The following is a 24,148-nucleotide window of genomic DNA, read 5'->3' on the forward strand; positions in this document are numbered from 1 at the left end:
TTTTGTTGCTGAAAACTTTTCTATTATAAATATGTTTTATAAATGTTTAACAATCCCTTGGTGGTTTAACATTATTTATTAAGATTTAGTACAGGTCTAAAGTAAAGTTGGAAAAATTAAAACTAATGTTATCTTCTCAAAAATATGCACCAAAATTATATTGTCAATTAATAAAAGTAAATCTTTGGTGTTTGTTTTGTTTTATTTTGATGAAGACAAATTATTAGGAATGAGAACCTACATTCTCTAAATTTTGTTAACCATCTAATCTCAAAGTCAAGCAAATTCACATCCTTTAGGTTTTCATCAAATACCTGATGCCTAAAATGTTTCTTGTACAGTACTAACCAGGACGGGGGGCAGAGGAGAGAGAGGTCCTTTATGAGAAACAGGCAACAGTTTATAACCATGCTCTATGGCAATAGGATCAACCATCATATATACAAGCAACCATATTTTCCACATGTGATATTTTAAGGGTTTTGTTTGTTTGTTTTTTGAGACAGAGTCTCGCTGTGTCACCAGGCTGGAGTGCAATGGCAGGATCTCGGCTCACTGCAACCTCCACCTCCCAGGTTCAAGCAATTCTCCTGCCTCAGCCTCCCAAGTAGCTGGGACTACAGGCACGTGCCACCATGCCCAGCTAATTTTTGTATTTTTCGTAGAGATGGGGTTTCACCATGTTGGCCAGGATGGTCTCGATCTCTTGACCTCATGATCTGCCCTCCTCAGCCTTCCAAAGTGCTAGGATTACAGGCGGGAGCCACTGCACCCGGCCATTTTGAGTTTTTTTTTTTTTTAAGTACAGATATGGGAAGGAGACAAATGTTTACAACGTACTATTACTCATGTTTCATTAGACCAGATAATTATAGCTAAAACCACATGAGGCTTAAGAGAATCTCTGGTCAAGTGAAATAGCAAAGGCTAATAAAATCTAACCTCTGAGACCACAGGAAAGATACCTAGCCTTCTGCAGATCATAACAATCCAGGTCTGTCTGGAGTGGTCATTCCAGGTGGCTGTGTCCTGAATTAAAGCATGGGTCTACAGGCCTCATCAAGCAACCTGCCTCCACAGTGATACCGCTGATTCTTCTGAAGACGTTGGCTTTATTTTTCTCCCACAACCCTAGCTCCTGCCCCTGTTCAACCCTTCTGGAAGTTGATCATGGCTCCCTGTCCCAGCAGCACTTTCAGCTCACCAGTCTAGAATTGGATCTGACTTCAGCTCTTTCTCTGACCAGCCTGTGTATTTTGTTAAGAGTCCGTAGACCTGTCCTGATGTCTTGCCAAACCCCTTCCCCTATAACTGGGTCTCACAATCATTTGGCCCAGCTAGGTCGACCCTGTATTTGCCAGTCCCCACTCAGATTTGCTTCTGTTGGCTCTGGGTGTCCTCCACTACTGCCCTGGCCTTAAAACGCACATCCCTGGCTGGTTCCCACCAGTCTTATCCCTTTGTGTGGTTCCAGGCTTTATTCAGGCAGCAATGCTGCCCCTCTGTCACTAAGGCTGACTCAGTACCTACAGGTTCCCAGTAGAAATATTCCCAGTTCAGCCTTGAGGCTGAAGCAGGTATGACCTGTTTTGCTGGTTTCCTTGACTCTAATACTGAAATTTTAATTTCATTGTGTAGCAACTCCAATAAGCTGAAATACTCTTCTATCCTTCTGTAAACAGCTTTATGTCACTCTCATGCTCAAACCTCTTTGATAGCACTCCACTGCCTGCCAAAATTAAGTAATAATAAAAATAAGTTCTGTTATGGAACATGATGGACTAGGCACTGTCTTAAGTGCTTTACATTACCTCAGTCAAAATACCCCTGTCGATAATATATAATTATCCCATTTTACAGATGAGAAACTTGAAGGGTAGCTGAGAAGTTTCAATAAATAAGCCATCTTGACAAACAAGCCATGCACTAACCACAGAGAAACTTGTTTTCTGTTTCCCCATTTTCCCCTATCCTTTTAATTTACTTTTTATTACGTAAATGTTCAAAAGTACACAAAGGCAGAAAAAGCAGCATCATAAATCACCAGGAATCCATGACCTAGCTTCAACAATCATCAACACACAGCCAATTTTTCCATCCATTCTCCCACCAAAGCTCTCTTTCCATTTGCCATCCTACCCAAACTAGGCTATTTTTAAGCGAATTCCAAACATCATATCATTTTAGTGTAAACATTTCCAAATACATCCGTATAATACATCACATTTCTAACATTTTTGTAGGCACCCAAAACAAACGTGTCAGCATGGCTTCCAAGCCCCTTGCCCACCCAGTTCTAACTAATCTTCCTAGATGGATCTATTACGTCCACACGCATGTCTCACTCTAAGCCAGTTTTGGGAGGGGTGGTCCCAAAGCATCTAAACGAAAATACTTTGAGTTAATTCTTCAAAATTCAGATCCCTGGACCCTACCCCAAACTTGTGAACTGGAATTTCTAATAAGGCCCAAGGATTCACTTTTTTTTTTTTTGAAATAATAGTCTCGCGCTGTCACCCAGGCTGGATTGCAGTGGCATAATCTTCACTCACTGCAACCTCCGCCTCCTGGGTTCAAGCGATTCTCATACCTCAGCCTCCGGAGTAGCTGAGTTTACAGGCAGGCGACCCCACGCCCAGCTAATTTTTTTTTTTTTTTTTAAGTGGAGACAGGGTTTCGCTATGTTGGCCAGACTGGTCTGGAACTCCTGGCCTCAAGTGATCCTCCCGTCTCAGCCTTTCAAAGTGCTGAGTGAAAGAGTCTCCCCGGGGCCTGAAAGCTTAAGGGAATGAATAACTTTTCCCTCCTCAGGCCCAGTCCCAAGGCGCAAGGCCACTTGCTCCAGCAGCGTGCGTCAGCAAGATAGCAGAAGCAGGAAGAGAGCTGGCTGGGAGACACATACCCGCTGAAGACTGAGAGGGAGGCCGACCGGATACTACGCAGCAGTCACGTCAGACTGGGACACTTCCTGTTTACAGAGGACTATAAAACCCCTGCCCCGTCTTCACTTGAAGCTGACGCCATTTTAGGCCTCAGCCCGTCTGCACCGGGGCGCTCATTAAAACCTCCTGTTGCTCCACACCGCCTCCCCTTCTGTTGGCGCGCTCTCCGGTTCGAAGCGAAACAAGAGCCTTGCACCTGGTATCAGTACCCGCCCTACTGTCCACAGCAGCCCCTCTGAGCTGCTGTGAATGTTATCAGTCTTTCCACTACGGAGGAAAAATACAACAATCCTTTACTTACCATACTCATAGGAAAATCCTGTTATGGAACCTTAATCGAGGAATGTGTTGCATCAGGGAAAAGTTAATATAAAGTAAAAAATCTCGGAAAATCTGGCAGTCGTAAGGGACTATATGTCCAAAAGGTAAGCAGTGGCTTTGCTTCACCAAAATTGGACAATGGGGAGTAAAAACTCAAGTGCTAGAGGATATAAAGGGAGAATAGATTATGGCCAAAACAAAAGCCAACAACTCCCCTCCAAAATCACCCGTGGCATTTCCATCCCTACAAGCAGACGTATCCCTTCCCAAGGCAGGAAAAAACCTGTTTGTAGCTCTAGGAGAACGCATCGTGCTTACCATTAATATGTCCAATTGCTGGGTATGCGGGGGAGCCCGTATGAGTGAACAGTGGCCATGGTATGGGATAGACATTCCCCCTTACTAGCATCCCAAAACTCCAGCCTCACTTTCACTCCTCAGTGAGAGGTGACAGCATGCTGGCAGTCCTCACAGCCCTCGCTCCCTCTCGGCACCTCCTCTGCCTGGGCTCCCACTTTGGTGGCACTTGAGGAGCCCTTCAGCCCACTGCTGCACTGTGGGAGCCCTTTCTGGCTGGCCCTCAGCTTGCAGGGAGGTGTGGAGGGAGAGGCGCGGGCGGGAACCCCGGCTGCGCACGGGCTTGCGGGCCGGCTGGAGTTCCGGGTGGGCGTGGGCTTGGCGGGTCCCCCCACTCAGAGCAGCCGGCCGGCCCTGCTGGCCCCTGGCAATGAGGGGCTTAGCACCCAGGCCAGCGGCTGCGGAGGGTGTACTGGGTCCCCCAGCAGTGGCAACCCACCGGCACTGTGCTGGATTTCTCACCGGACCTTAGCTGCCTTCCCGCGGGGCAGGGCTCGGGACCTGCAGCCCACCATGCCTGAGCCTCCCACCCCCTCCATGGGCTCCTGTGCAGCCCGAGCCTCCCCGACGAGCGCCACCAGTGCCCAGTCCCATCAACCACCCAAGGGTTGAGGAGTGTGAGCGCACGGCGCGGGACTGGCAGGCAGCTCCACCTGCAGCCTCCGTGCAGGATCCACTGGGTGAAGCCAGCTGGGCTCCTGAGTCTGGTGGAGAACCTTTATGTCTAGCTCAGGGATTGCAAACACACCAATCAGCACCCTGTGTCTAGCTAGAGGTTTGTGGATGCACCAATCGACACTCTGTATCTAGCTGCTCTGGTGGGGCCTTGGAGAACCTTTGTGTGGATACTCTGTATCTAACTGATCTGATGGGGACGTGGAGAACCTAGCTCAGGGATGGTAAACGCACCAATCAGCGCCCTGTCAGAACAGACCACTCGGCTCTACCAATCAGCAGGACGTGGGCTGCACTCGAGCCTGGGGGACAGAGCATGACTCCGTCTCAAAAAAAAAAAAGAATAAAAGCAGGCTGCCCGAGCCAGCAGTGGCAACCCGCTCGGTCCCCTTCCACATTGTGGAAGCTTTGTTCTTTCTCTCTTTGCAATAAATCTTGCTACTGCTCACTCTTTGGGTCTACACTGCTTTTATGAGCTGTAACACTCACCGCGAAGGTCTGCAGCTTCACTCCTGAAGCCAGCGAGACCACAAGCCCACTGGGAGGAACGAACAACTCCAGACGCGCCGCCTTAAGAACTGTAACACTCACCGCGAAGGTCTGCAGCTTCACTCCTGAGCCATAGAGACCACGAACCCACCAGAAGGAAGAAACTCCGAACACATCCGAACATCAGAAGGAACAAACTCCAGACGTGCCACCTTAAGAGCTGTAACACTCACCGCGAGGGTCCGCGGCTTCATTCTTGAAGTCAGTGAGACCAAGAACCCACCAATTCCAGACACATCAGGAGTGCCCATAGATCTGGACACTTCCAGTAAAGGGACGGTGTGCATATCCCGCAAATGGAATGATAAAACTCATCACGCCGTAGGTGAAAGCCCCTGTCACCAAACCCTAACAGTCAATGCCTCCATAGCAGAGAGGTGGCCAGAATTACCCTACGGAGCTTGGTCTCCTTCTAACTTAAGCTACCTCAATTATGTCTTGTCAAAAGAGGCCTCATACTGTACAAACCCTTATGCCGCATACCCCAGCCTAAGTGCACTGTGGGACAATCCTATGAACACCAGCCTCCAGTGGATTGCCCCTGACGGATTCCTTTGGCTATGTGGAACCCAGGCATACTCGTGGCTACCTTATCCCTGGCACGGTACTTGCTTCCTAGGCACAATTAAACCTGGATTCTTTTTACTTTCAAAGCAGGCGGGCAACACCCTCGGAGTCCCTGTGTATGATAACCTAACCAGAGAAAAACGATCCTTGGAGGTAGAAGGGAGCCAAAGATGGCAAGAGGACGAGTGGCCTCCGCAACGGATCATCGAATATTATGGTCCTGCCACTTGGGCTGAGGATGGTTCATGGGGTTATTGCACTTCCATATATATATGCTAAATAGAACAATTAGACTACCAGCTGTTCTAAAGATAATCAGCAACCAAACCGCCTCAGCCATAGAAATGCTCTCGCAACAAAACCAAACGCGCGTGGCAATTTTTCAAAACAGGCTAGCACTAGACTACTTATTAGCAGAAGAAGGTGGGGTCTATGGTAAGTTTAATATCTCTAATTGCTGTCTTAACATAGATGATAACAGAAAAGCAGTTCTAGAAATCGCTTCAAACATCAGAAAAGTAGCCCATGTATCAGTCCAAACCTGGAAGGGAAGGGACCCAATAAACCTTCTAGGAGGGTGGTTCTCTGATTTAGGAGGATTTAAAACACTGGTAGGGACAGTAATCTTCATCATTGGGTTCCTCCTGTTTCTCCCCTGTGTTATCCCAATAGCCACCAAACAATCCAGATGACGCTCCTCCTACAGCGACATGATGGATACCAACCCGTCTCTCAAGAATACCCCAAAAATTAAGTTTTTCTTTTTCCAAGGTGCTCGTGCCACCCCATGTCACGCCTGAAGTAGTTATTGAGAAAGTCATCCCTTTTCCTTTTTTCTATAACCAAATAGACAGGAATGAAAGATTCTCCCCGGGGCCTGAAAGCTGGGCAGGGGGTGAATAACTTCTCCCTCCTCAGGCTCAGTCCCAAGGCACAAGGCCACTGGTGCCAGCAGTGTGCGTCAGCAAGATAGCAGAAGCAGGAAGAGAGCTGGCCGGAAGACACATATCCCCTGACCGAGACGGAGGCCGTCCGGGTACTACGCAGCAGTTACATCAGACTGAGACACTTCTTGTTTACAAGAGACTATAAAATGCCTGCCTGCCCTGTCCTCACTTGGTGCTGACGCCATTTTAGACCTCAGCCCGTCTGCACCCAGGCACTCATTAGAACAGTGTGTTGCTGCACACCACCTCGTGTTGTCTGTTGGCACGCTCTCGGGGTTCGAACCAATACAAGAGCCTTGCATCCCTGGGGGCAGACAGGCTGAGGCCTATGGCGTCAGCCCAAAGTGAGGACGGGGCAGGGGTTTTACAGTCCTCTGTAAACAGGAAGTGTCCCAGTCTGATCTGACTGCTACATAGTACCTGGACTGCCTCCCTCTCGGTCTTCAGGGGTATGTGTCTTCTGGCCAGCTCTCTTCCTGCTTCTGCTATCTTGCTGACGCATGCTGCTGGAGCAAGTGGCCTTGCGCCTTGGGACTGGGCCTGAGGAGGGAAAAGTTATTCATTCCCTTAAGCTTTCAGGCCCCGGGGAGAATCTTTCAGTGGGATTATAGGAGTGAGCCACTGCGCCCAACCTGAAAAGAGCTGTTATCCAGAACTCTTGCAAACAACCCAATGTAAAAATGGACAGATGATTTGAACAGATACTTAACAAAAGGAGATACATACATAGCCAATAAGCATATAAAAATGTTCAAAATCATTGGTCACTAGATAAATGCAAATTAAAATCACACATACCCACTAGAATACCTAAAGTTAGAAAAACTGACAATGCCAAATGCTTGCAGCGGTATGAAGCAACTAGAAATCTCATATGTTGCTGCTGGGAATTTAATATGACATGGCCACTTTAGAAAACAATACAGTAGTACTTTACTCAGCTGGGCACAGTGGCTCATGCCTATAATCCCAGCATTTTGGGAGGCCAAGGCGGGCAAATCACTTGAAGTCAGGAGTTCGAGACCAGCCTGGCTAACGTGATGAAACCCTGTCTCCACTAAAAATACAAAAATTAGCTGGGTGTGGTGGCGAGTGCCTGTAATCCAAGCTACTCAGGAGGCTGAGGCAGGAGAATCTCTTGAACCCGGGAGGTGGTGGTTACAGTGAACCAAGATCACACCACTGCACTCCAGCCTGGGCAACAAAGCGAGACTCCTTCAGAAAAAAAAAAAAGAAAACAATATAATACTACTTTACAAAATTAAACAAACATGACCTAGTAATTCCAGTCCTAGATATTGACACAAGACATATAAAAATGTGTCCACACAAAAGTGAGCAAATTACTCCTAATATCCATATATGGATTGCTATTATTCATAATGGCCAAAAATTAAAAGCAAGCCATCAACTGTGAAATATATTTTTTAAAAATATAATATATCCATACCATGTAATATTACACAGTAATAAAAATTAATGAAATGGGTCAGGTACCATGGGTCACACCTGTAATCCCAGCACTTTGGGAGGCCGAGATGGGTAGATCACTTGAGGCCAGGAGTTCAAGACCAGCCCAGCCAACATCGTGAAACCCCATCTCTACTAAAAATACAAAAATTGGCTGGGTGTGGTGATGCATGCCTGTAGTTCCAGCTACTCAGGAGGCTGAGGCAGCAGAATCACTTGAACCTGGGAGGCAGAGGTTGCAATGAGCCAAGATCTCGCCACTCCACTCCAGCCTGGGCAACAGAGCCAGACTCTGTCTCAGGAAAAAAATAAAATAAAATGGGTGAATCTTAAAAAGATTATACCAGTAAAAGAACTCAAACACAAAAATCTACTGTATGACTCATTTAAATTCTAGTGACAGCACATCAGTTGTTGCCTAGGACTATGGTGAAGAAGGTGAAGGACTGCAAAAGAGCACCAGAAAATTTTTGGCTGAGATCTCTATCTTTTATTTATTTATTTTGAGATGGAGTCTTGCTCTGTTACCCAGCCTAGAGTACAGTGGCGCAATCTGGGCTCACTTCAACCTTGCCTCCCGGGTTCAAGCGATTCTCCTGCCTCAGCCTCCTGAGTAGCTGGGATTACAGGCACGCACCACCACGTGTGGCTAATTTTTGTATTTATAGTAGAGATGGGGTTTTACCATGTTGACCAGGCTGGTCTCGAACTCCAGACCTTAGGTGATCCACCCGCCTTGGCCTCCCAAAATGCTAGGATTAGAGGTGTGAGCCACCGTGGTGGTTGAGAACGGTATCTTGATTGTAGTAGTTGTAGCATGTCTATACACAGTTACCAAAATCAGCAACCATGCACTTAAAATTCATGAGTTTCACTGCATGCAAATAATATCATAATAAGCAAAAAAGAGTTGTTTTTCTTTAAAAGGAGAGAAGAAACAAAGCCAAGTATTTTGCACATTGAATTTCAGCTAAGTAACCCAATTTTGATGATTTAGGATAACCCAAAGAGACTTGGCAAGAGAAGTTGGCCCTCCAGAGAAAATGACAGATTTGTCTTCAAAAGGATCAGAAAACAGTACATTTATCTACTCACTGGCATGGCAGTTAAGAATTTAGTCCTCAATGAGTGACTCTGAGAGAGAAAAATGGACTTAGATAAAGAAAAAGAAAATGAAAAACATCTGATTTGCCCCTTAGGTCAAACTGTGACTTGGCAAGAAATTGTGGAGAAAACCCGAGGAAAAAATCCGGAAAACACTACACTTAGTATTCATATCTCCTTAGGCATTTCTTGATTGTGACAGCGTCTCAGATTTACCTTGTTTTTGATGACCTTGGCAGTTTTAATGACGTTGAGAATACTGACTGTTTTATAGAATGTCCCCTGACTGGGTTTTGCCTGATATTTTTTCCTGGTTAGACTGGGACTGAATTTTTTTTCTTTTGCTTTATTCTTTAACTTTTAAAACCACCACAATATCAGATTTTAATAAATTGAATTGTTACTCAAATAACTTTCTCGATTTGGTTAAAAACAAAAATATGTGAAAGTGTTCCTACTATAGGAGATTTAAGTGAATGCTCCAAAGTGAATTAACAATCACTTCAGAGCTCTAAAACACAGCTATTATTTTATATACTGCTCTGCATAAAAACCACATTAATAATAGTAATCCACTGAGCCTCAAATAAGACAAAGTAGTGAATTCACAGCTAGGCAGTCATAATTCCTAAACTTGCAGGTAGATATTTTTAATAAGGTTAATTTTATTATTTTTAAGGAACTAAACTATATATTTTGATATATTCTCTTCCAAATCACTGGTGGATTGAAAACAAAAAAAACTAAACAAAAAGTTATTTTCCAAGTGGCTTTAAGAAATAACAGTGTCCTTGAAATATGAGGGAAAACATGATTCCCTTATTAACTACATTGATGTTATAATTTATTCATTCTTAATATTATTCATTTCAAATTTAATAAAGAAATATAAAAGTAAACCATTTAGCATGTGAGAGGGAGAAAAATGAATTCCCTTATTAAGGACTCAGAATTAGTAACAGGTCATTTTTCTCATGATACAATGATAGAAAAAATTCACAGTAGTTTTCATGTCAGTCAAGCTCTGGATTTCTACATAGACCTTTGTAAAATGTTTTAAAAAGTATATACTAGGTTATTATTTGCCTTTAATCGTAAAGACAAGGTCAACAAGGAGAAGCACCCAACAGAAAGAAGGATGTGTTCAATGCCCCAAGGGGAAATGCTGCCGGAAATGATCTCAGTAAAGGTGGGCCAGCGCTGGTATCATTAGGAGGAAAAATAAACAGGTAGGCAGGCGGGCAAGCCCAGTACATGTGTACTTTATTAGCTGCAAAAATTACTAGACCATGTTCATGCTAAGATATTGCATCTAATTCAAAAAGAACAACAAAAACAAAACCAATGAAGAAGTACAGCATCCAAGAACACACAGCATCCACCCGTCAGATTGGCCAGCCCCATGGTTCAGTGCTCCAAGCACAGTTTCTGAACATTAAAGACTGGGTATCCTGGCTAGGCGCAGTGGCTCATGCCTGTAATCCTAGCAGTTTGGGAGGCCAAAGCAGGAGGATCATTTGAGGGCAGAAGTGGATCACTTCAAGACCAGCTAGGGCAATAATGCAAGACCCTGTCTACGCAAAATTTTTCAAAAACATAAGCCAGGCATGGTGGCATGCACCTGTAGTTCCAGCTACATGGGAAGCTGAGGCGGGAAGCTGAGGCAGGAAGATTAATGGCTTGAGCCCAGGAGTTCAAGGTTGGGGTGAGGTATGGTTGCACCCACTCCACACCAGCCTGGGTGACAAACTGGATATCCTGAGTCTGGCCGACTCTTGGCCTACAGGGGAAGCTCCATTAGCATTTAACAGAAGAATGAGTGAGTAGATGTCTATACAAAAAGAGCCTCCCCACAGCCTCTCTGCAAATGCTTAAGCATTAAGCCCCTCAGACAGCGCAACATAAGTTTTTGTCAACAAATGCCAAAAGATCAATAATTCCTCCTCTCCCTCTCACTCCCCTCCCCTTTCTCTCTCTTTCCTCTTCTTATAATTACAGTAAGAACACTTAAATGAGATCTACCCTGTTAACAAAAAAACATTTTTTAAGACAAAGTCTTGCTCTGGAATGCAGCGGCATGATCCTGACTCACTGCAGCATCCGCCTCTTAGGTTCAAGCAATCCTCCCACCTCAACCCCTCGAGTAGCTGGGACTACAGGCATGCACCATCACAGCTGGCTAATTTTTGTATTTTTTGTAGAGACAGGGTTTTACTGTGTAGCCCATGCTGGTCTCGAACTCCAGGGCTCAAGCGATCCACCCGTCTCAGCCTCCCAAAGTGCTGAGATTACAAGCAGGAACCACTGTGCCCAGCCTACCCACTTAACTAGCTTTTAAGTGTACAAAACAACAACTTCGTACACTTAGCAGGCACACATTTCTTAGGCCACCGCACCGATCACTGACCTCAAGTTTCACTTGGAAATTTATAAAAGCAGGTGTGGAGACTAAGGTCAGAAAGAAAAATGTCACCTTCTATAAGTAGCCTCTCTGATTTTTTTGTTTGTATCTCAGCTTGTTTATATCCCCATTTTTTGTTCGTATGTCAGCCTGTTTATATCCCCGTATCAAACAAATAGCAACAAAACAAAAGCAAATGATTATAGTGCTCAAAATGATGCTTCACTTTCATCAGTGTCGCTATGTACATTTCTAAGAAGTGGCAAATAAATCACAGGTCAAATACGAAAGGGACATAGATCTCATCTAGCCCAACCACCCATCTGATGAATAAAGAGAAAACACAGACTTCAAAACACAGCAGAAATTAAGGTCAGGGTTGAAAAAAAAAAAAAAAAAAAAAGCCCAGTTTCCTCTGAGGGAATCAGTATCAACCTGGAAGAGATTATGTACCTGTTGAGAGCTGATGTTTATAGGTTGCTTTAAAAGAATCCATGTGACGCTCTCAAGAAGAGGTGGAACTGTAAGAGAACCAGGATAAGTCCAGTAGTCCCAGGATGGTGGAAGCAGAGATAATGGGTCAAAATTTGTGAATCGAGTTTGTTTACCCTGGGGGAACATACAGAATTCCCACAAATTACAATGGGATAGCTTTACATAGACCTCAAAAAACATACATCCATGCACATCCATTATAATTCCATAAACAATATAGAATATCTGCATCTAGAATTATCTAATATCTTCCTTTAGTATCTTTAAAAAAGCATCTATCCTCATCTTAAAAATTTTAGATAAAGTAACATACAGATTTATTTAAGAAGCATAAGGTTTGTTTTAATATAAGTGGTCCCTTAAATGTGTTACAATTAAAGGCTTACTCTGTAATATAATACCAGAGACTAATTATGCATAAGTATATTTATTCATGTTTATTTTAGGTAATTTAAGACCTTTACATTCAAAAGATAAGTGGTAATAGGTTACTTCTGCTTTTTTTCATCAAGTATGTTGCAAACTTCAAAGCAGGCAGCATATGTCTAAGTCTTTAAAGGGAGATAAGAGACTGTGGGAGAGAACATGAAATATGTTAATTATCACCAAATAGTAATTCATTTTACCTTTTCTTTAATGGAATCCAAAATGTCAGTAATCTTTTGCAGTTGGGAATTAGGTTCACCAATCTAAAAACATGAAATTTCAAAAGAAATGGTTACTGTAGCAGATCAAGTCTGAATCACTCAATTTCAGCCACTATTTTAAAATTATTTTTAAAAAAAAACCTTAGCCGGCACAGAACATACAGTGATTGTTCTATAACAAAGCTTCTCTTTTACCTGCCGGCCTTATCATGCCAGAAGGATCTGAACAAAAAGATAATATTACAGGGTTCCTGTACTGAACTTTCAGCTTAGTCCCAAAACTAATAGTAACAGCTTAATATTTGTTAAGTTTTATCAGTGTTTAAGATGTAGGTTAACTTGGAGAAGCTTTGCATAAGACAGTCTAACAAATAACCTGCACTACTAAGCTAGATGTAACAGTCAGCCCCTCAATTCAAATGGACAATGGTGGCATCAAAATACTAGATGCAAACATCTCACACTTGCAGCCTAAAATGATTTGAGATCCCAAATCAAGGGAATATATCATCATAAGCAAACTCATCATAAGTTACAGATACATAAATGATCCTCTTTTCATTATTACAGGTGTTCTGAATCTACCTGAAGGTTTTAAAGCACCCGGATCCTGCTGCAACCACCCCTACTTGGTATCCAAAGGCAAGGAATTGTTGTCATCCAGGAAGCATTCTCTGTTCATGAGTTACAACACATGGAGAGTATGGGGTGTGACAAAGGGGCACGCCTACAAGAATGTGGAGGCAGAGGGAGGTGAGAAGCCCAACCTGTTCCCAGGTATGATGACAATAATTGTCTAACCACATGTGAATATTAAAGGAAATACAAAAAAATTTTTTTAAAAACCAGCGAGCACATTGGGACAATATGTCATTGTGGTGAGATGAGTGTTTCAAGAATCAGGAGCTTGAACTTTATTCTGTCCTAAATAGTATACAATTAGGAAGAGCCCAGAATAAATGTTTTCTTCCAGTATCTCAGTTGTTATTTCTGCTGCTATTCTTGATGTTGATGCTGCTATTGTTATTCACATAAAAATGATCAATGGACAATAAGAAGATTTATGAGACAATGCTCCTAAATGAATATATAATTTTTAAATATTCATTTCAAAAGGAAAATGCTACACCTAAAATGAATTTACTATTAAACAAGATGGTTGAATGTCTACTTCGTGACTGAAGCTCTTTCTTCAACAAGGCTGATCATTTAAAATGAAAACAGTAGATTCTTACCTGTAAAAACACTCCCAAGACAGCCAGTCCATCTGGTTCATGAGCTGCCTCAACAAAGCTGGGGTATTTGTCTGAATTCCAATGAACAACATGGAGCTGAAAGGGAGATATACAACATAGTAGGAATGTTTTGTTAGACATCCTGAAAAACATAAATGCAAATAAAACATTTACAAATTTTCTGGTGCTGTATACTTACGTATACTGTATTTATCACAAGAATCTTGGACAGAATCCTCTTATTTAGTTTTGTCCGAAAGTGAAAGTTCATGCAGTGAAGGATCACAGTCACTTAACTAGCCTGTGGTGCACTATATTAAAGACTGTGTAGAATGCCTTAAGCATCCTAGCGGTACATGGTAGTACATGACTGTAGTCCCAGCTACTTGGGAGGCTGAGGCAGGAGAATCACTTGAATCCAGGAGGTGGAGGTTGCAGTGAGCTGAGATTGCGCCACTGCACTCCAGCCTGAGCGAGAGAGCGAGAATTCGTCTCAGAAAATAAATAAATTTTTAAAAAAGCCTTGAATATCCTTCACAGCCCCTCCAGCCCTAACAAACTCCAGCCATTGCTCCCAAGTAACTGGAGGCTCCTCCATGTCTTCCACAGATGAGACTGCAATGGAGCAGCCTCAGATCAGATCCCGGCTGGCAATAAAGTCCATGGAAGAGGCCTGAGCTCACAGGTGGGTGGAGAAGTCAACCTCCTACCCAGTAGGTTTTCCAGGACAATCCCGCTACCAAGGACAGTGAGGCTGTTTCTAAAACTGCCCAGTTAAATGTTTACTACCTGTCATTTTAAGACTATTTATGGCTTGAAAACACAAAGTCTCCTTATCATGTTAAGTAGCATTCAAACTTTTTTATTAAGAGCATTTTTAATTGGCAAATCATAACTGCATACATTTATGGGGCACAATGTAATGTTTTAATATATGTGTAAATGTGGAATGATTAAATCAAACTAACATATTTGTCATCTCACACATAAAAATGCTTATCATTTTGATACATTTACCACATTCTATGAATATGTTTAGATACTTTGCTGAGAGCAGGTTTCAATGGGGGAAAAAGAGGTAGAAAATGGGAGGGTAGCTGGTGCTACTAAGGAGGGGGATAAAACAGGGGAGAAGGGAAGGAGGTGGGGGGCCTGGAACTCTGGAAAACAGACTTCACCCACCCCTCACAACTCTACTCATATGCAAGTGGCCTTATGCAACACCAAAAGGTATCCTAAATGTTTTACCATTGCAAGCAATACAGTATCTCGAACACACCCACAAGTGTGAAAGATTTCAGAATAACGATAAAGGAGAAAACCACTTTTGGGGAGTCTTCTCCAAAAGGACAAACTGAGACAGAAGCCAAAGGGCAATGCGACATGCCCAAAAGATTTAGCTACAATCATAAATGGTGATCAAGCCATGGTGTCCGAGGACCTGATATGAGGGAATGACTTCAGACAAGATCTCCTTCTAATGAATCCCTTTGGTTTATCAGGGAGGAAATACTTATGTGAGCCTTCATGCCCAAATCATCTTTCTAGCTGACTGTTACAGAGAGGATTTAGCATATTCAAATACATGTTTATCCCATCCTTTAAATATAACTCCATGTCTTACAGGCAATTTATAGGAGATAATTTCTGGATAGATAACAATTACCATAAACAGTCAACTATAAAACAGTGCACCATCCACAAACAATCAAGGAAGACTGTGCAATATCAGGCAAGTAATATAAAAGTGGATTCCTGTAGTGCCATGTTCCAAGTTGGTGTGAGATAGTTGGGGGAGGAAAGAAACCTGAAAACACCGGGTGATGAAACAGAATTCATTTGGCTCACATGAGACAGATGACATTCACTGTCAGGGAAGGGCTGATAAGGATGTTAAAATTGTTTTAAGTGGCTCCGTGCCAGTGCACCAGTTCTCTCAGTAAGAGATGAGACCAAAGAGAGAAAGATATAGAATGACTTCGTTAGGATCACAACCAGAACTGATTAAAAAATGAATGTGTAACTAAAGAGAGATGAATGGACGTATATGTATCCTATATATAACCATCCTTCTGCTAGTTAAAAGTACAACTATTTAAACTATGATGGGAAACTAGGCCAAGAAAATATTTTTCTTTCTCTCCTACACACCTTACTTAACTGGTAGCAATACCTTCACAGAGGAACTGATACCACTTCTATTAGCATTTGTATTTTAATTAAAACATTAAAAAAATAGCAAACTCACATTTCCTAACAATGACAAGTGCAGTGATTTGAACTGAATGACAAGAAATTGTAACCACTACAAAAATGAAAATTAGATTCTTCTCTACTGGCAACTAATTTCTAAACAATAATATTAAAATTTAGCAGTTTCAAATTGCATATTAGTGGTATGCAAAATATACTGCCAAATACTATGCCAAAAATCCATGATGAATGTTGAAATCAGTTTCATTATTAGCTACATATTTAAAATGCTTGCTATATATTCTGCCTAAACTTTCATTAGATAAAGTTCCAAACACAGAATGGACAATTAGCCTAGTTTGTAGATGCCTAACTTTTGGGATAAAACGTTTCTTGATTTAGATCACTTTAATCTCTCTGTAATATTATAAACCATCATATTAGGCCTAAAATTAAGGTTGTATATGTTGCAACTTTAAATGCCTTTTTGCTTTCTTTCACTTCTCCTTTTTACTCACAAGGGAACATAACTTGATGATGGTCATGAATTTCATACAAAAGTGGCTGGAAAAACTAATCAACTCCTTGGAATCACAGAGCTGAGCACAAAGGGGTTCTTTTGAACGTGAAACCAAATGCAAGGACTCCCAAATGCCCCCACCTCCAGCCTTGACTTCTTCTTAAACTGGAAGTTTTTATCCAATAGCCTACTTGAACATGAGCCTAGAATGCCTAACAGGCATCTCAAACTTAACCTGTCTAAAACAGAGAGTGAATTCCTCTCTGCAACCTGCTCCTTCCCAGACTTGCACATTTCAGTAAATGGTACCACCAGCCTCCGATATGCTTACACCGAAACCTTAAGAGTGTTTCTAAACTCCTCTTTTTCCTTCCTTCAATCATGACATCCTTTTCATAAGCAAACCCTATTGACTTTATCTCCCAAACATCATAGATTTGTCCAGCTATCTTCATCTCCACCACCCCCAGAGTCCAAATTACTGTCTCTGCTCACTTGAATGCCTTCCATAACCTTCTAGTTTTTCTCCCTACTTCAACATTTGCCTGACAACAGCCTCCTCTACACCCAGCAGCTAGTTATATTTTGTAAAATATAAAGCAGAACATGTCATTCCCCTGATCAAAACCTTCCATTGTCTTCTTCCCACTGCTTTACAGATAAACTTCAGACTGCTTACAATGCCCAACAGCACCCGATGTGGCATGGTCCCTGCCTAACTTTTCCTTTCTCATTAATTCCAATCCTAATAGGCCAATGACTTTCTCCTTTTGAACATGCCAGCCTCACTCCTGCCTTAGAGCACTTGTGCTTGCTGTTCCCACTTCCTGGAAAGGTCTCTCTAGATTTTTCTCATAGTGCTTTCTTCTTATCATTCAGTCTCAATTCATGTATCACCTCAAAAAAGCTTTTCCTAAGCCCTCAGCCACTCTACCAGATCACATGGTATTGTTCCCATCAAAGAACTTACCATGCACCATTTATTTATTTGTTTATTGTCTACCTCTCCCACCCCACCAACCCTGAGGTTTGACCCAGACTTTCTCTATCTGCATTTCCTATCTCAACCCAGAAACATGGATCCTGCCCTCCCTCACTCTCAAACCCACCAATCGACAAATGCCACTAAAGCTGCCACTACCAGCCAGCCAGCTTCCACCTGCACTCTCTTTTATTGCCTGGAACTTTCCCCAAAAGTTTCCTCCAAAGCTCCCCTTAGCCACTCCTGCTTCCATCCAATCTATTCTCAAACAGTAGTTGAATTATTGTTGAAGTGAAAATATCACCACTTCCCAATTCAAAGCCTTTCAGCGGCTTCCCATTGCGCTTAGAATCAGCTTCATAAACCTTACCAGGACTAACCTCAGTAAGATCGGGCCCTTCCCAGCCTCTCCAACTTTGCCTCTGACAACTCTCCCCTTCATTTTCCATGCTCTAACTACACTGTTGAAGGCCATACTGTTTTTCAAATGTGTGAGCCTCCTTCCCAAACCACATCCTCACACATGATTTTATGTAAAACCACTGCTGTCTCCCCACTTGACCTGGTTCCCTCCCCTTCATCCAAACCAGGTTTTAAGTTAAACCAGGTTTAACTTAAAACGGATGCCCATCCCATAGGGCAGCATTTTCTGACCTCAAATATGTGTGAGGCTGCACTCCTTTCAGGGTAAGCATCAGTAAGCTGTGTAAAGATTAGGAGCATGGTTGATTCTCAATGAATTCTTACTGAGTGAAAGAATGAATGAATATATAAGCCAATGAAAGATAAGAAATAGCCTTGAATGCATATTAAAGAATGGTATACAATTCCAAGGGTGGGTTCAGTGGCTCATGCCTGTAATCCCAGCACTTTGAGAGGCCAAGGAGGGAGGATTGCTTGAGCCCAGGAGTTTCAGGCCAGTCTAGGCAAGATGGCCAGACTCTGTCTCTACAAAAATTAAAAAATAATTAGCCAGGTGTGGTGGTGCCCACCTGTGGTCCCAGTTGCTCTGGAGGCTAAGGTGGGAGGATCCCTTGAACCCAGGAGGTCAAAGCTACAGTGAGCCATGTTTGTACCATGGCACTATAGCCTGGGCAACAGATGGAGAGCCTATCTCAAAGAAAAAGAAAGAAAAAAGAAAATCTGTTCCAAGCTTTATCCACAAAGCTTTATCTTTAAATGCTGGTGCTGGTCATAGTTTCTTTGTTAGATTCTCTCATTTAAAAAAAAAATGTATATACTGGCCAGGTGTGGTGGCTCACGCCTGTAATTCTAGCACTTTGGGAGTCCGAGGCAGACAGATAACCTGAGGTCGGGAGTTCGAGACCAGCCTGACCAACATGGAGAAACCCTGTCTCTACTAAAAATACAAAATTAGCCAGGCATGGTGGCACATGCCTGTAATCCCAGCTACTCGGGAGGCTGAGGCAGGAGAAGCACTTGAACCTGGGAGGCGGAGGTTGCAGTGAGCCGAGATTGTACCATCGCACTCTAGCCTGGGCAACAAGAGCAAAACTCTGTCTCAAAAAAAAAAAAAAATACTCTTTGTTTAAAGCATGCATAAAAATGTATGTCTTAAAATATACTTAAAAATTCCAAGATGCTTCCGATTTGTGTAATATTTACCTGGAGGACTCATACTTAGGTGTCTTACCATGAATTGAGTCTCCAAGCTCTCCATGTGAAACAAAAGAAGAGAAAATAATTATCTGTAATGTTGTAAGTTGTACCAAAGTTTTTTAATAAGTGAAATTTGCATTACAAATTTTTTCCATTCATAAATACATACGTGAACCAAAGGTTTTGGTCCTTTCCTTCACTGGTTTGCTTTAAAATAAATAAATAAATAAAAGATAATGATTTATTGCAGAACAACAACAACAAAAAGTCTTTATCTACAAAAATGGCCCTTGATCTGCAGGTAAGGACTCTGAGCCTCTGACATATGTCAGGAGGACCCTTTCCAGGAAATTACTTGCCAGCTGACAGAAAACCTAAGCCTCTCTGAGTATGTAGTACTTTCAAGTTTATTAAAGTACAAGGTGTAACCACACACAGCATTTTGACCAATTTTCCTGAGTTGCTAAGGAAAATGAGAGACCAGTGATCCAAAGCAACCAGTAATTAGTCCTGAGGGTGCTTTGGACATTTAGAACATGTTATATTCAGAACATAAAACTTTAGAAAGCAAACATGAAAACTATTTGGTAACCGGCCGGGCACGGTGGCTCACGCTTGTAATCCCAGCACTTTGGGAGGCCGAAGCGGGTGGATCACAAGGTCAGGAGATCGAGACCACGGTGAAACCCCGTCTCTACTAAAAAAATACAAAAAATTAGCCGGGCGTGGTGGCGGGCACCTGTAGTCCCAGCTACTCGGAGAGGCTGAGGCAGGAGAATGGCGTGAACCCGGGAGGCGGAGCTTGCAGTGAGCCGAGATTGCGCCACTGCACTCCAGCCTGGGCAACAGAGCAAGACTCTGTCTCAAAAAAAAAAAAAAAAAAAAAGAAAACTATTTGGTAAATGATGCAAATTGAGACACCATACAAATTCAGCAGTCCCACTTTCCACCTTCTTGACATAGTTTGTCCACCATCATAACAAACTTTGTATGTACATTTTATTTCTCTACCCTGAGGACAGAGCAGGTTCCATACCCTAAAGCTACTTGACTTCAAACACAAGTGATTTAGTGGCAAAGCAAATGTTTTGGATGATAACCTTAAAGGGCAGAGGTACATGTCAATGGAAGAGTGAAACTGGAAAAAGTTCTGATTGTCGGATTTCTCTGAACAGCAGGGCTATACGGGGCATCTAAACTCTACAGCTCAGTAACCATGAGAACATGAAGAAAAATTGCACTTGCCTGATAACTTAGCTCTGTCTTGTCTAGGCGACTTAGAAACCAAATTATTTTCACGTGAACAGTATTGATTGAGTCATATAATTCACTTTCATCTCATGGTAAGTTGGGTGTTAGTAATATTTAATCATATTTAACTTGAAGCTTATTATGCTTTGTTCTTTAACCAGAGGATTAAAAAAAAAGTAGAGCATTTTTTTAATCCAGATCCTCTCTTCTCACTGGCCTTTCAGTAGACAGAAACAATTTGTAATTTGATATCAGACAGATCTAGATTTAAACCTGTCTCAATGCTTCCTAGGCTTGGATAAATTACTTAATCTCTCCAGCAACCAGTTTACTCATTTCTAAAATGGGAACATATAACCCTAAGCTCTCAGGGTTGGTATAAGGCTTAGAAGGGCAACATTTGAAGCTGTCATATTCATAAACTCTCATATTGAATGAATAAAGCAATTTCAGACACTAAGATACCTAATTGGTTCAGGATCTATTTGGAATCAGTAAAGTTGTCTCTGTAACCCTTAAATCCCACCATGTAGGAAAACTGAATCACAAAGATATGTCTGATGGCTTACCTCTGCAGCATAGCTCACTCCATCTACTATGTGCTCGGAGCCGTGGTCATCAGCGGACCCCCAGTGAAGGTGAAACTGCCGTAACCTGTAGCTTCCAGTGAGAGGACCACCACGCAGAACTAAACACCAACATGTTTTATATTGTTAGCAAGAAAAAAAATTTACATAAGCTGCTCAAACCACAACATCTCCCTGAATTACTCCATACATCCATGTCCTCCAAGGAATTTTTTTACAAATGTGTCATTTGCTTTGCTGACAAGAATACCACTTTTAAATATGTGTAGATTGAAAATAGAACATTTTTAAAAGCTTAAAGTGTCCACAATACAGATTTTTATGGAACACCTGGAAAATCATAACAGACATACTGGTTAGAAAGGCATAGAAATTCGGACTTCTGAAAGGTAAGGAATGGTTGTGTTTACCTGAGGATAAGTCAGCCTGTCTGAATAAGGATGTGACATGCAGAGAGGTCCAGTCTGAGAGCTTGGTAGAGCAGTGCAGCATTGTGGTTAGGGCACAGGCTTCAGCAATTAGAAGGCCTACACTCATGCTGTCTTTTCCTAATTATGTGATCTTGAACAAACTCTAACTTCTTTTTTTTTTTTTTTTTTCTTGAGACAAGGTCTCGCCCTGTTGCCCAAGCTGATGTAATCACGGCTTACTGCAACCTCTAACTTCTGGGCTCAAGTCATCCTCCCACTTTAGCCTCCCCAGTAGCTAGAACTACAGGTGTGCACCACTACACTCAGCTAATTTTTTTTTTTTTTTTTTTGTAGAGGCAGGGTCTCACTATGTTATCCAGGCTGGTCTCAAACTCCTGGCCTCAAGCGATCCTCCCAAAGTGCTAGGATTACAGGCATGAGCTACCACACCTGGCCACAAACCCTAACTTCTAAGCTTTATCTTCTACGTGTAAAAACAAGATAGTAATGGGACCTCCTCCTAATGCTGTCATTAAAATAGAAGAAAAATTGAACACAAAGCACTTATTACTACCTGACACACAGTCAACACAATCAACACAGTTTTTTACTGTAAAAACAGGCAAAGCAAGCATACCTTTTGTCCTTAAATTCTGTATTCTTGGGGAAATGTGAAATATAGGACAAAAATAATTTTTCAAAAATCTGTCATATCCTTGTCACTTTGACAAAGTACATTTGAGTACTTTTCCTCAGTAAATATGATCTCTAAAACTATGACAATAAATCATATCTTAAGTATACAGAAAAGCTTCTTAATAGAAAACATAGTCCTAAATTGTCTCATCCTAATTAATCTTTATTGGGCATGTTTAAAGCATATGGGAGAATCAGGAAGCATTGGATGCTAAATATACCATAAGCATTATTAAATTTCCATGAACAGGCCTAGCATGGTGGCTCACACCTGTAATCCCAATAATTTGGGAAGCCAAGGAAGGAGGATCGCTTGAGCCCAGGAGTTCAAGACCAGCCTGGGCAACACAGCAAGACCCCATCTTATTATTTAAATATATATTTATATTTATATAAATGTAATGTGTATATATTTAATATATTTTATATATTTGATATTTAATATCTGTATATAGAGGTATTATATACATATTTTTTGGCTGGGTGTGGTGGTTCACACCTGTAATCCCAGCACTTTGGGAGGCTGAGGCAGGCGGATCACTTGAGGTCAGGAGTTTGAGACCAGCCTGGCCAACATGGTGAAACCCTGTCTCTACAAAAAGAAAAAAAAAATACAAAAATTAGCCAGAAGTGCTCGCTTGAACCCAGAAAGCAGAGGTTGCGTGTTTTGGGTTTTTTTTTTTTTTTTTTTTGAGACAAGGTCTCTCTCTGTTGCCCAGGCTGGAGTACAGTGGGGCTCAAACTCGCAGTCTCAATCAATCCTCCCACATCAGCCTCCCTAGTGGCTGGGACTACGGGCGCACACAGCTACGTCTAGCTAGTTGTATTTTTTTGTAGTGATGGGGTTTCACCATATTGCCCAGGCTGGTCTCAAACTCCTGGTCTCAAGTGATCCTCCTGCCTCAGCCTCGCAAATTGCTGGGATTACAGGTGTGAGCCACCATACCAGCCTTAAATTTGACTTTTTAAAAATTGTTGGTAATTTGCTAACCCTAGCCATTTTCCTAAACTACACTGTGGTCAGCTGTCTTGAATGACAAGCAAGCTGGCAACAGGATCTGTTTGCTCATGCATTTACTCTCTGCCAATTAGGATACAAATTCCTTTAAGGCAGAAACCGTTTTGGTCCCCTATATCTCCAGTGCCCAGAGAGTACTTGAATCAATTAATATTACCAAGATAAAATAAGAGACCTCACCTGTTAAAGCACTCCTCCACAAACTTTAGTTTGTAGGGATGCTACTGAAGTTACCTGGGAATCACTAAAAACTAAGTTCTTAGGACTAGTGAACCTGAGAATAATCACTTTATGGTAAACTTGTTCTCTGAAGTAAAGATACATGAACAGCACATCTGCAATTTGCTTGGAATCTAGAGAAACAAGAGCCAAGAGCACAAATCTGCCAGGATTATACTGAGAGAAAGACAGAGAGAGAGAGAAACCAAAGGACATACATGTTCCCACTCAGTAGGACCTTGTATTATTTAGGGAGCCAGAAGAACCTTCATTAAATCTGGCTTATTTTAGTCAGAGCATATACACACCAAGCTACTCTCTCATTCAACAATTATTAAGAGCTTACGATGGGCTAGCAACTATTCAATACTAAATATGCAATGATAAACAAGTTTGTCCAAATCCTTAAGAAACTTAGTCTAGTGAAAGAAACAAATAATCATAATAGAGCTTTATATAATTGTCACATTGTCATAGGTTACCAATTCCTTTCCTAGCTATCTTGGGTCCTGGGGGGATTGTACACCTATGGTATGTCCACCTACTAAATCTTTTTCTGTTTGTTGTTCGTTTTTGTTTTTGTTTTAAGAATATATAGTGTAAGATCTTGTGAATAATTTGTTTGACTTCAGGCAGTTACCTAGAACTAGATAATGGAAGCATAACTGAGAAATTGGCGTTTTCTAGAGATGAAAATTAAAGAACAATCACTGAATTCATCAAGTTGCTGCTCTTCCTAGCAGGACTTTCTTAATCAGAAGACAACTTTCTTTTTGATATCTTTTTAAAATTTCAGCACACATATTTTATCCACAAAAAGAACAAACACCATTACTGTTAGTAGTAGTAGTTACCAATTGTTATTGAGCGCCTACTATAATCCAAGAACTATTTCATTTATAAAATACAAAAATTAGTACCACATATTTTTTAAAAATAAAA

The 24,148-nt window shown here is 41.9% G+C and overlaps 1 protein-coding gene across 1 annotated transcript in view; it reads right to left on the reverse strand.

Moving 5' to 3' along the window:
- The window catches only part of CA13 (carbonic anhydrase 13), a 35,469-nt gene that overhangs the window by 719 nt on the left and 10,602 nt on the right, over positions 1–24,148 (reverse strand). The window contains exons 3-6 of the mRNA XM_003269513.3: positions 20,846–20,964; positions 13,711–13,806; positions 12,455–12,517; positions 11,787–11,942 (exon numbers count right to left, since the gene is read on the reverse strand). Of these exons, the coding sequence (XP_003269561.1) occupies positions 11,787–11,942; positions 12,455–12,517; positions 13,711–13,806; positions 20,846–20,964 (434 nt within the window). The remainder of the gene's footprint in view (positions 1–11,786; positions 11,943–12,454; positions 12,518–13,710; positions 13,807–20,845; positions 20,965–24,148) is intronic.

The sequence above is a fragment of the Nomascus leucogenys genome, chromosome 16 (assembly GCF_006542625.1).
Source record: "Nomascus leucogenys isolate Asia chromosome 16, Asia_NLE_v1, whole genome shotgun sequence".
Classification (NCBI taxonomy): Eukaryota; Metazoa; Chordata; class Mammalia; order Primates; family Hylobatidae; genus Nomascus; species Nomascus leucogenys.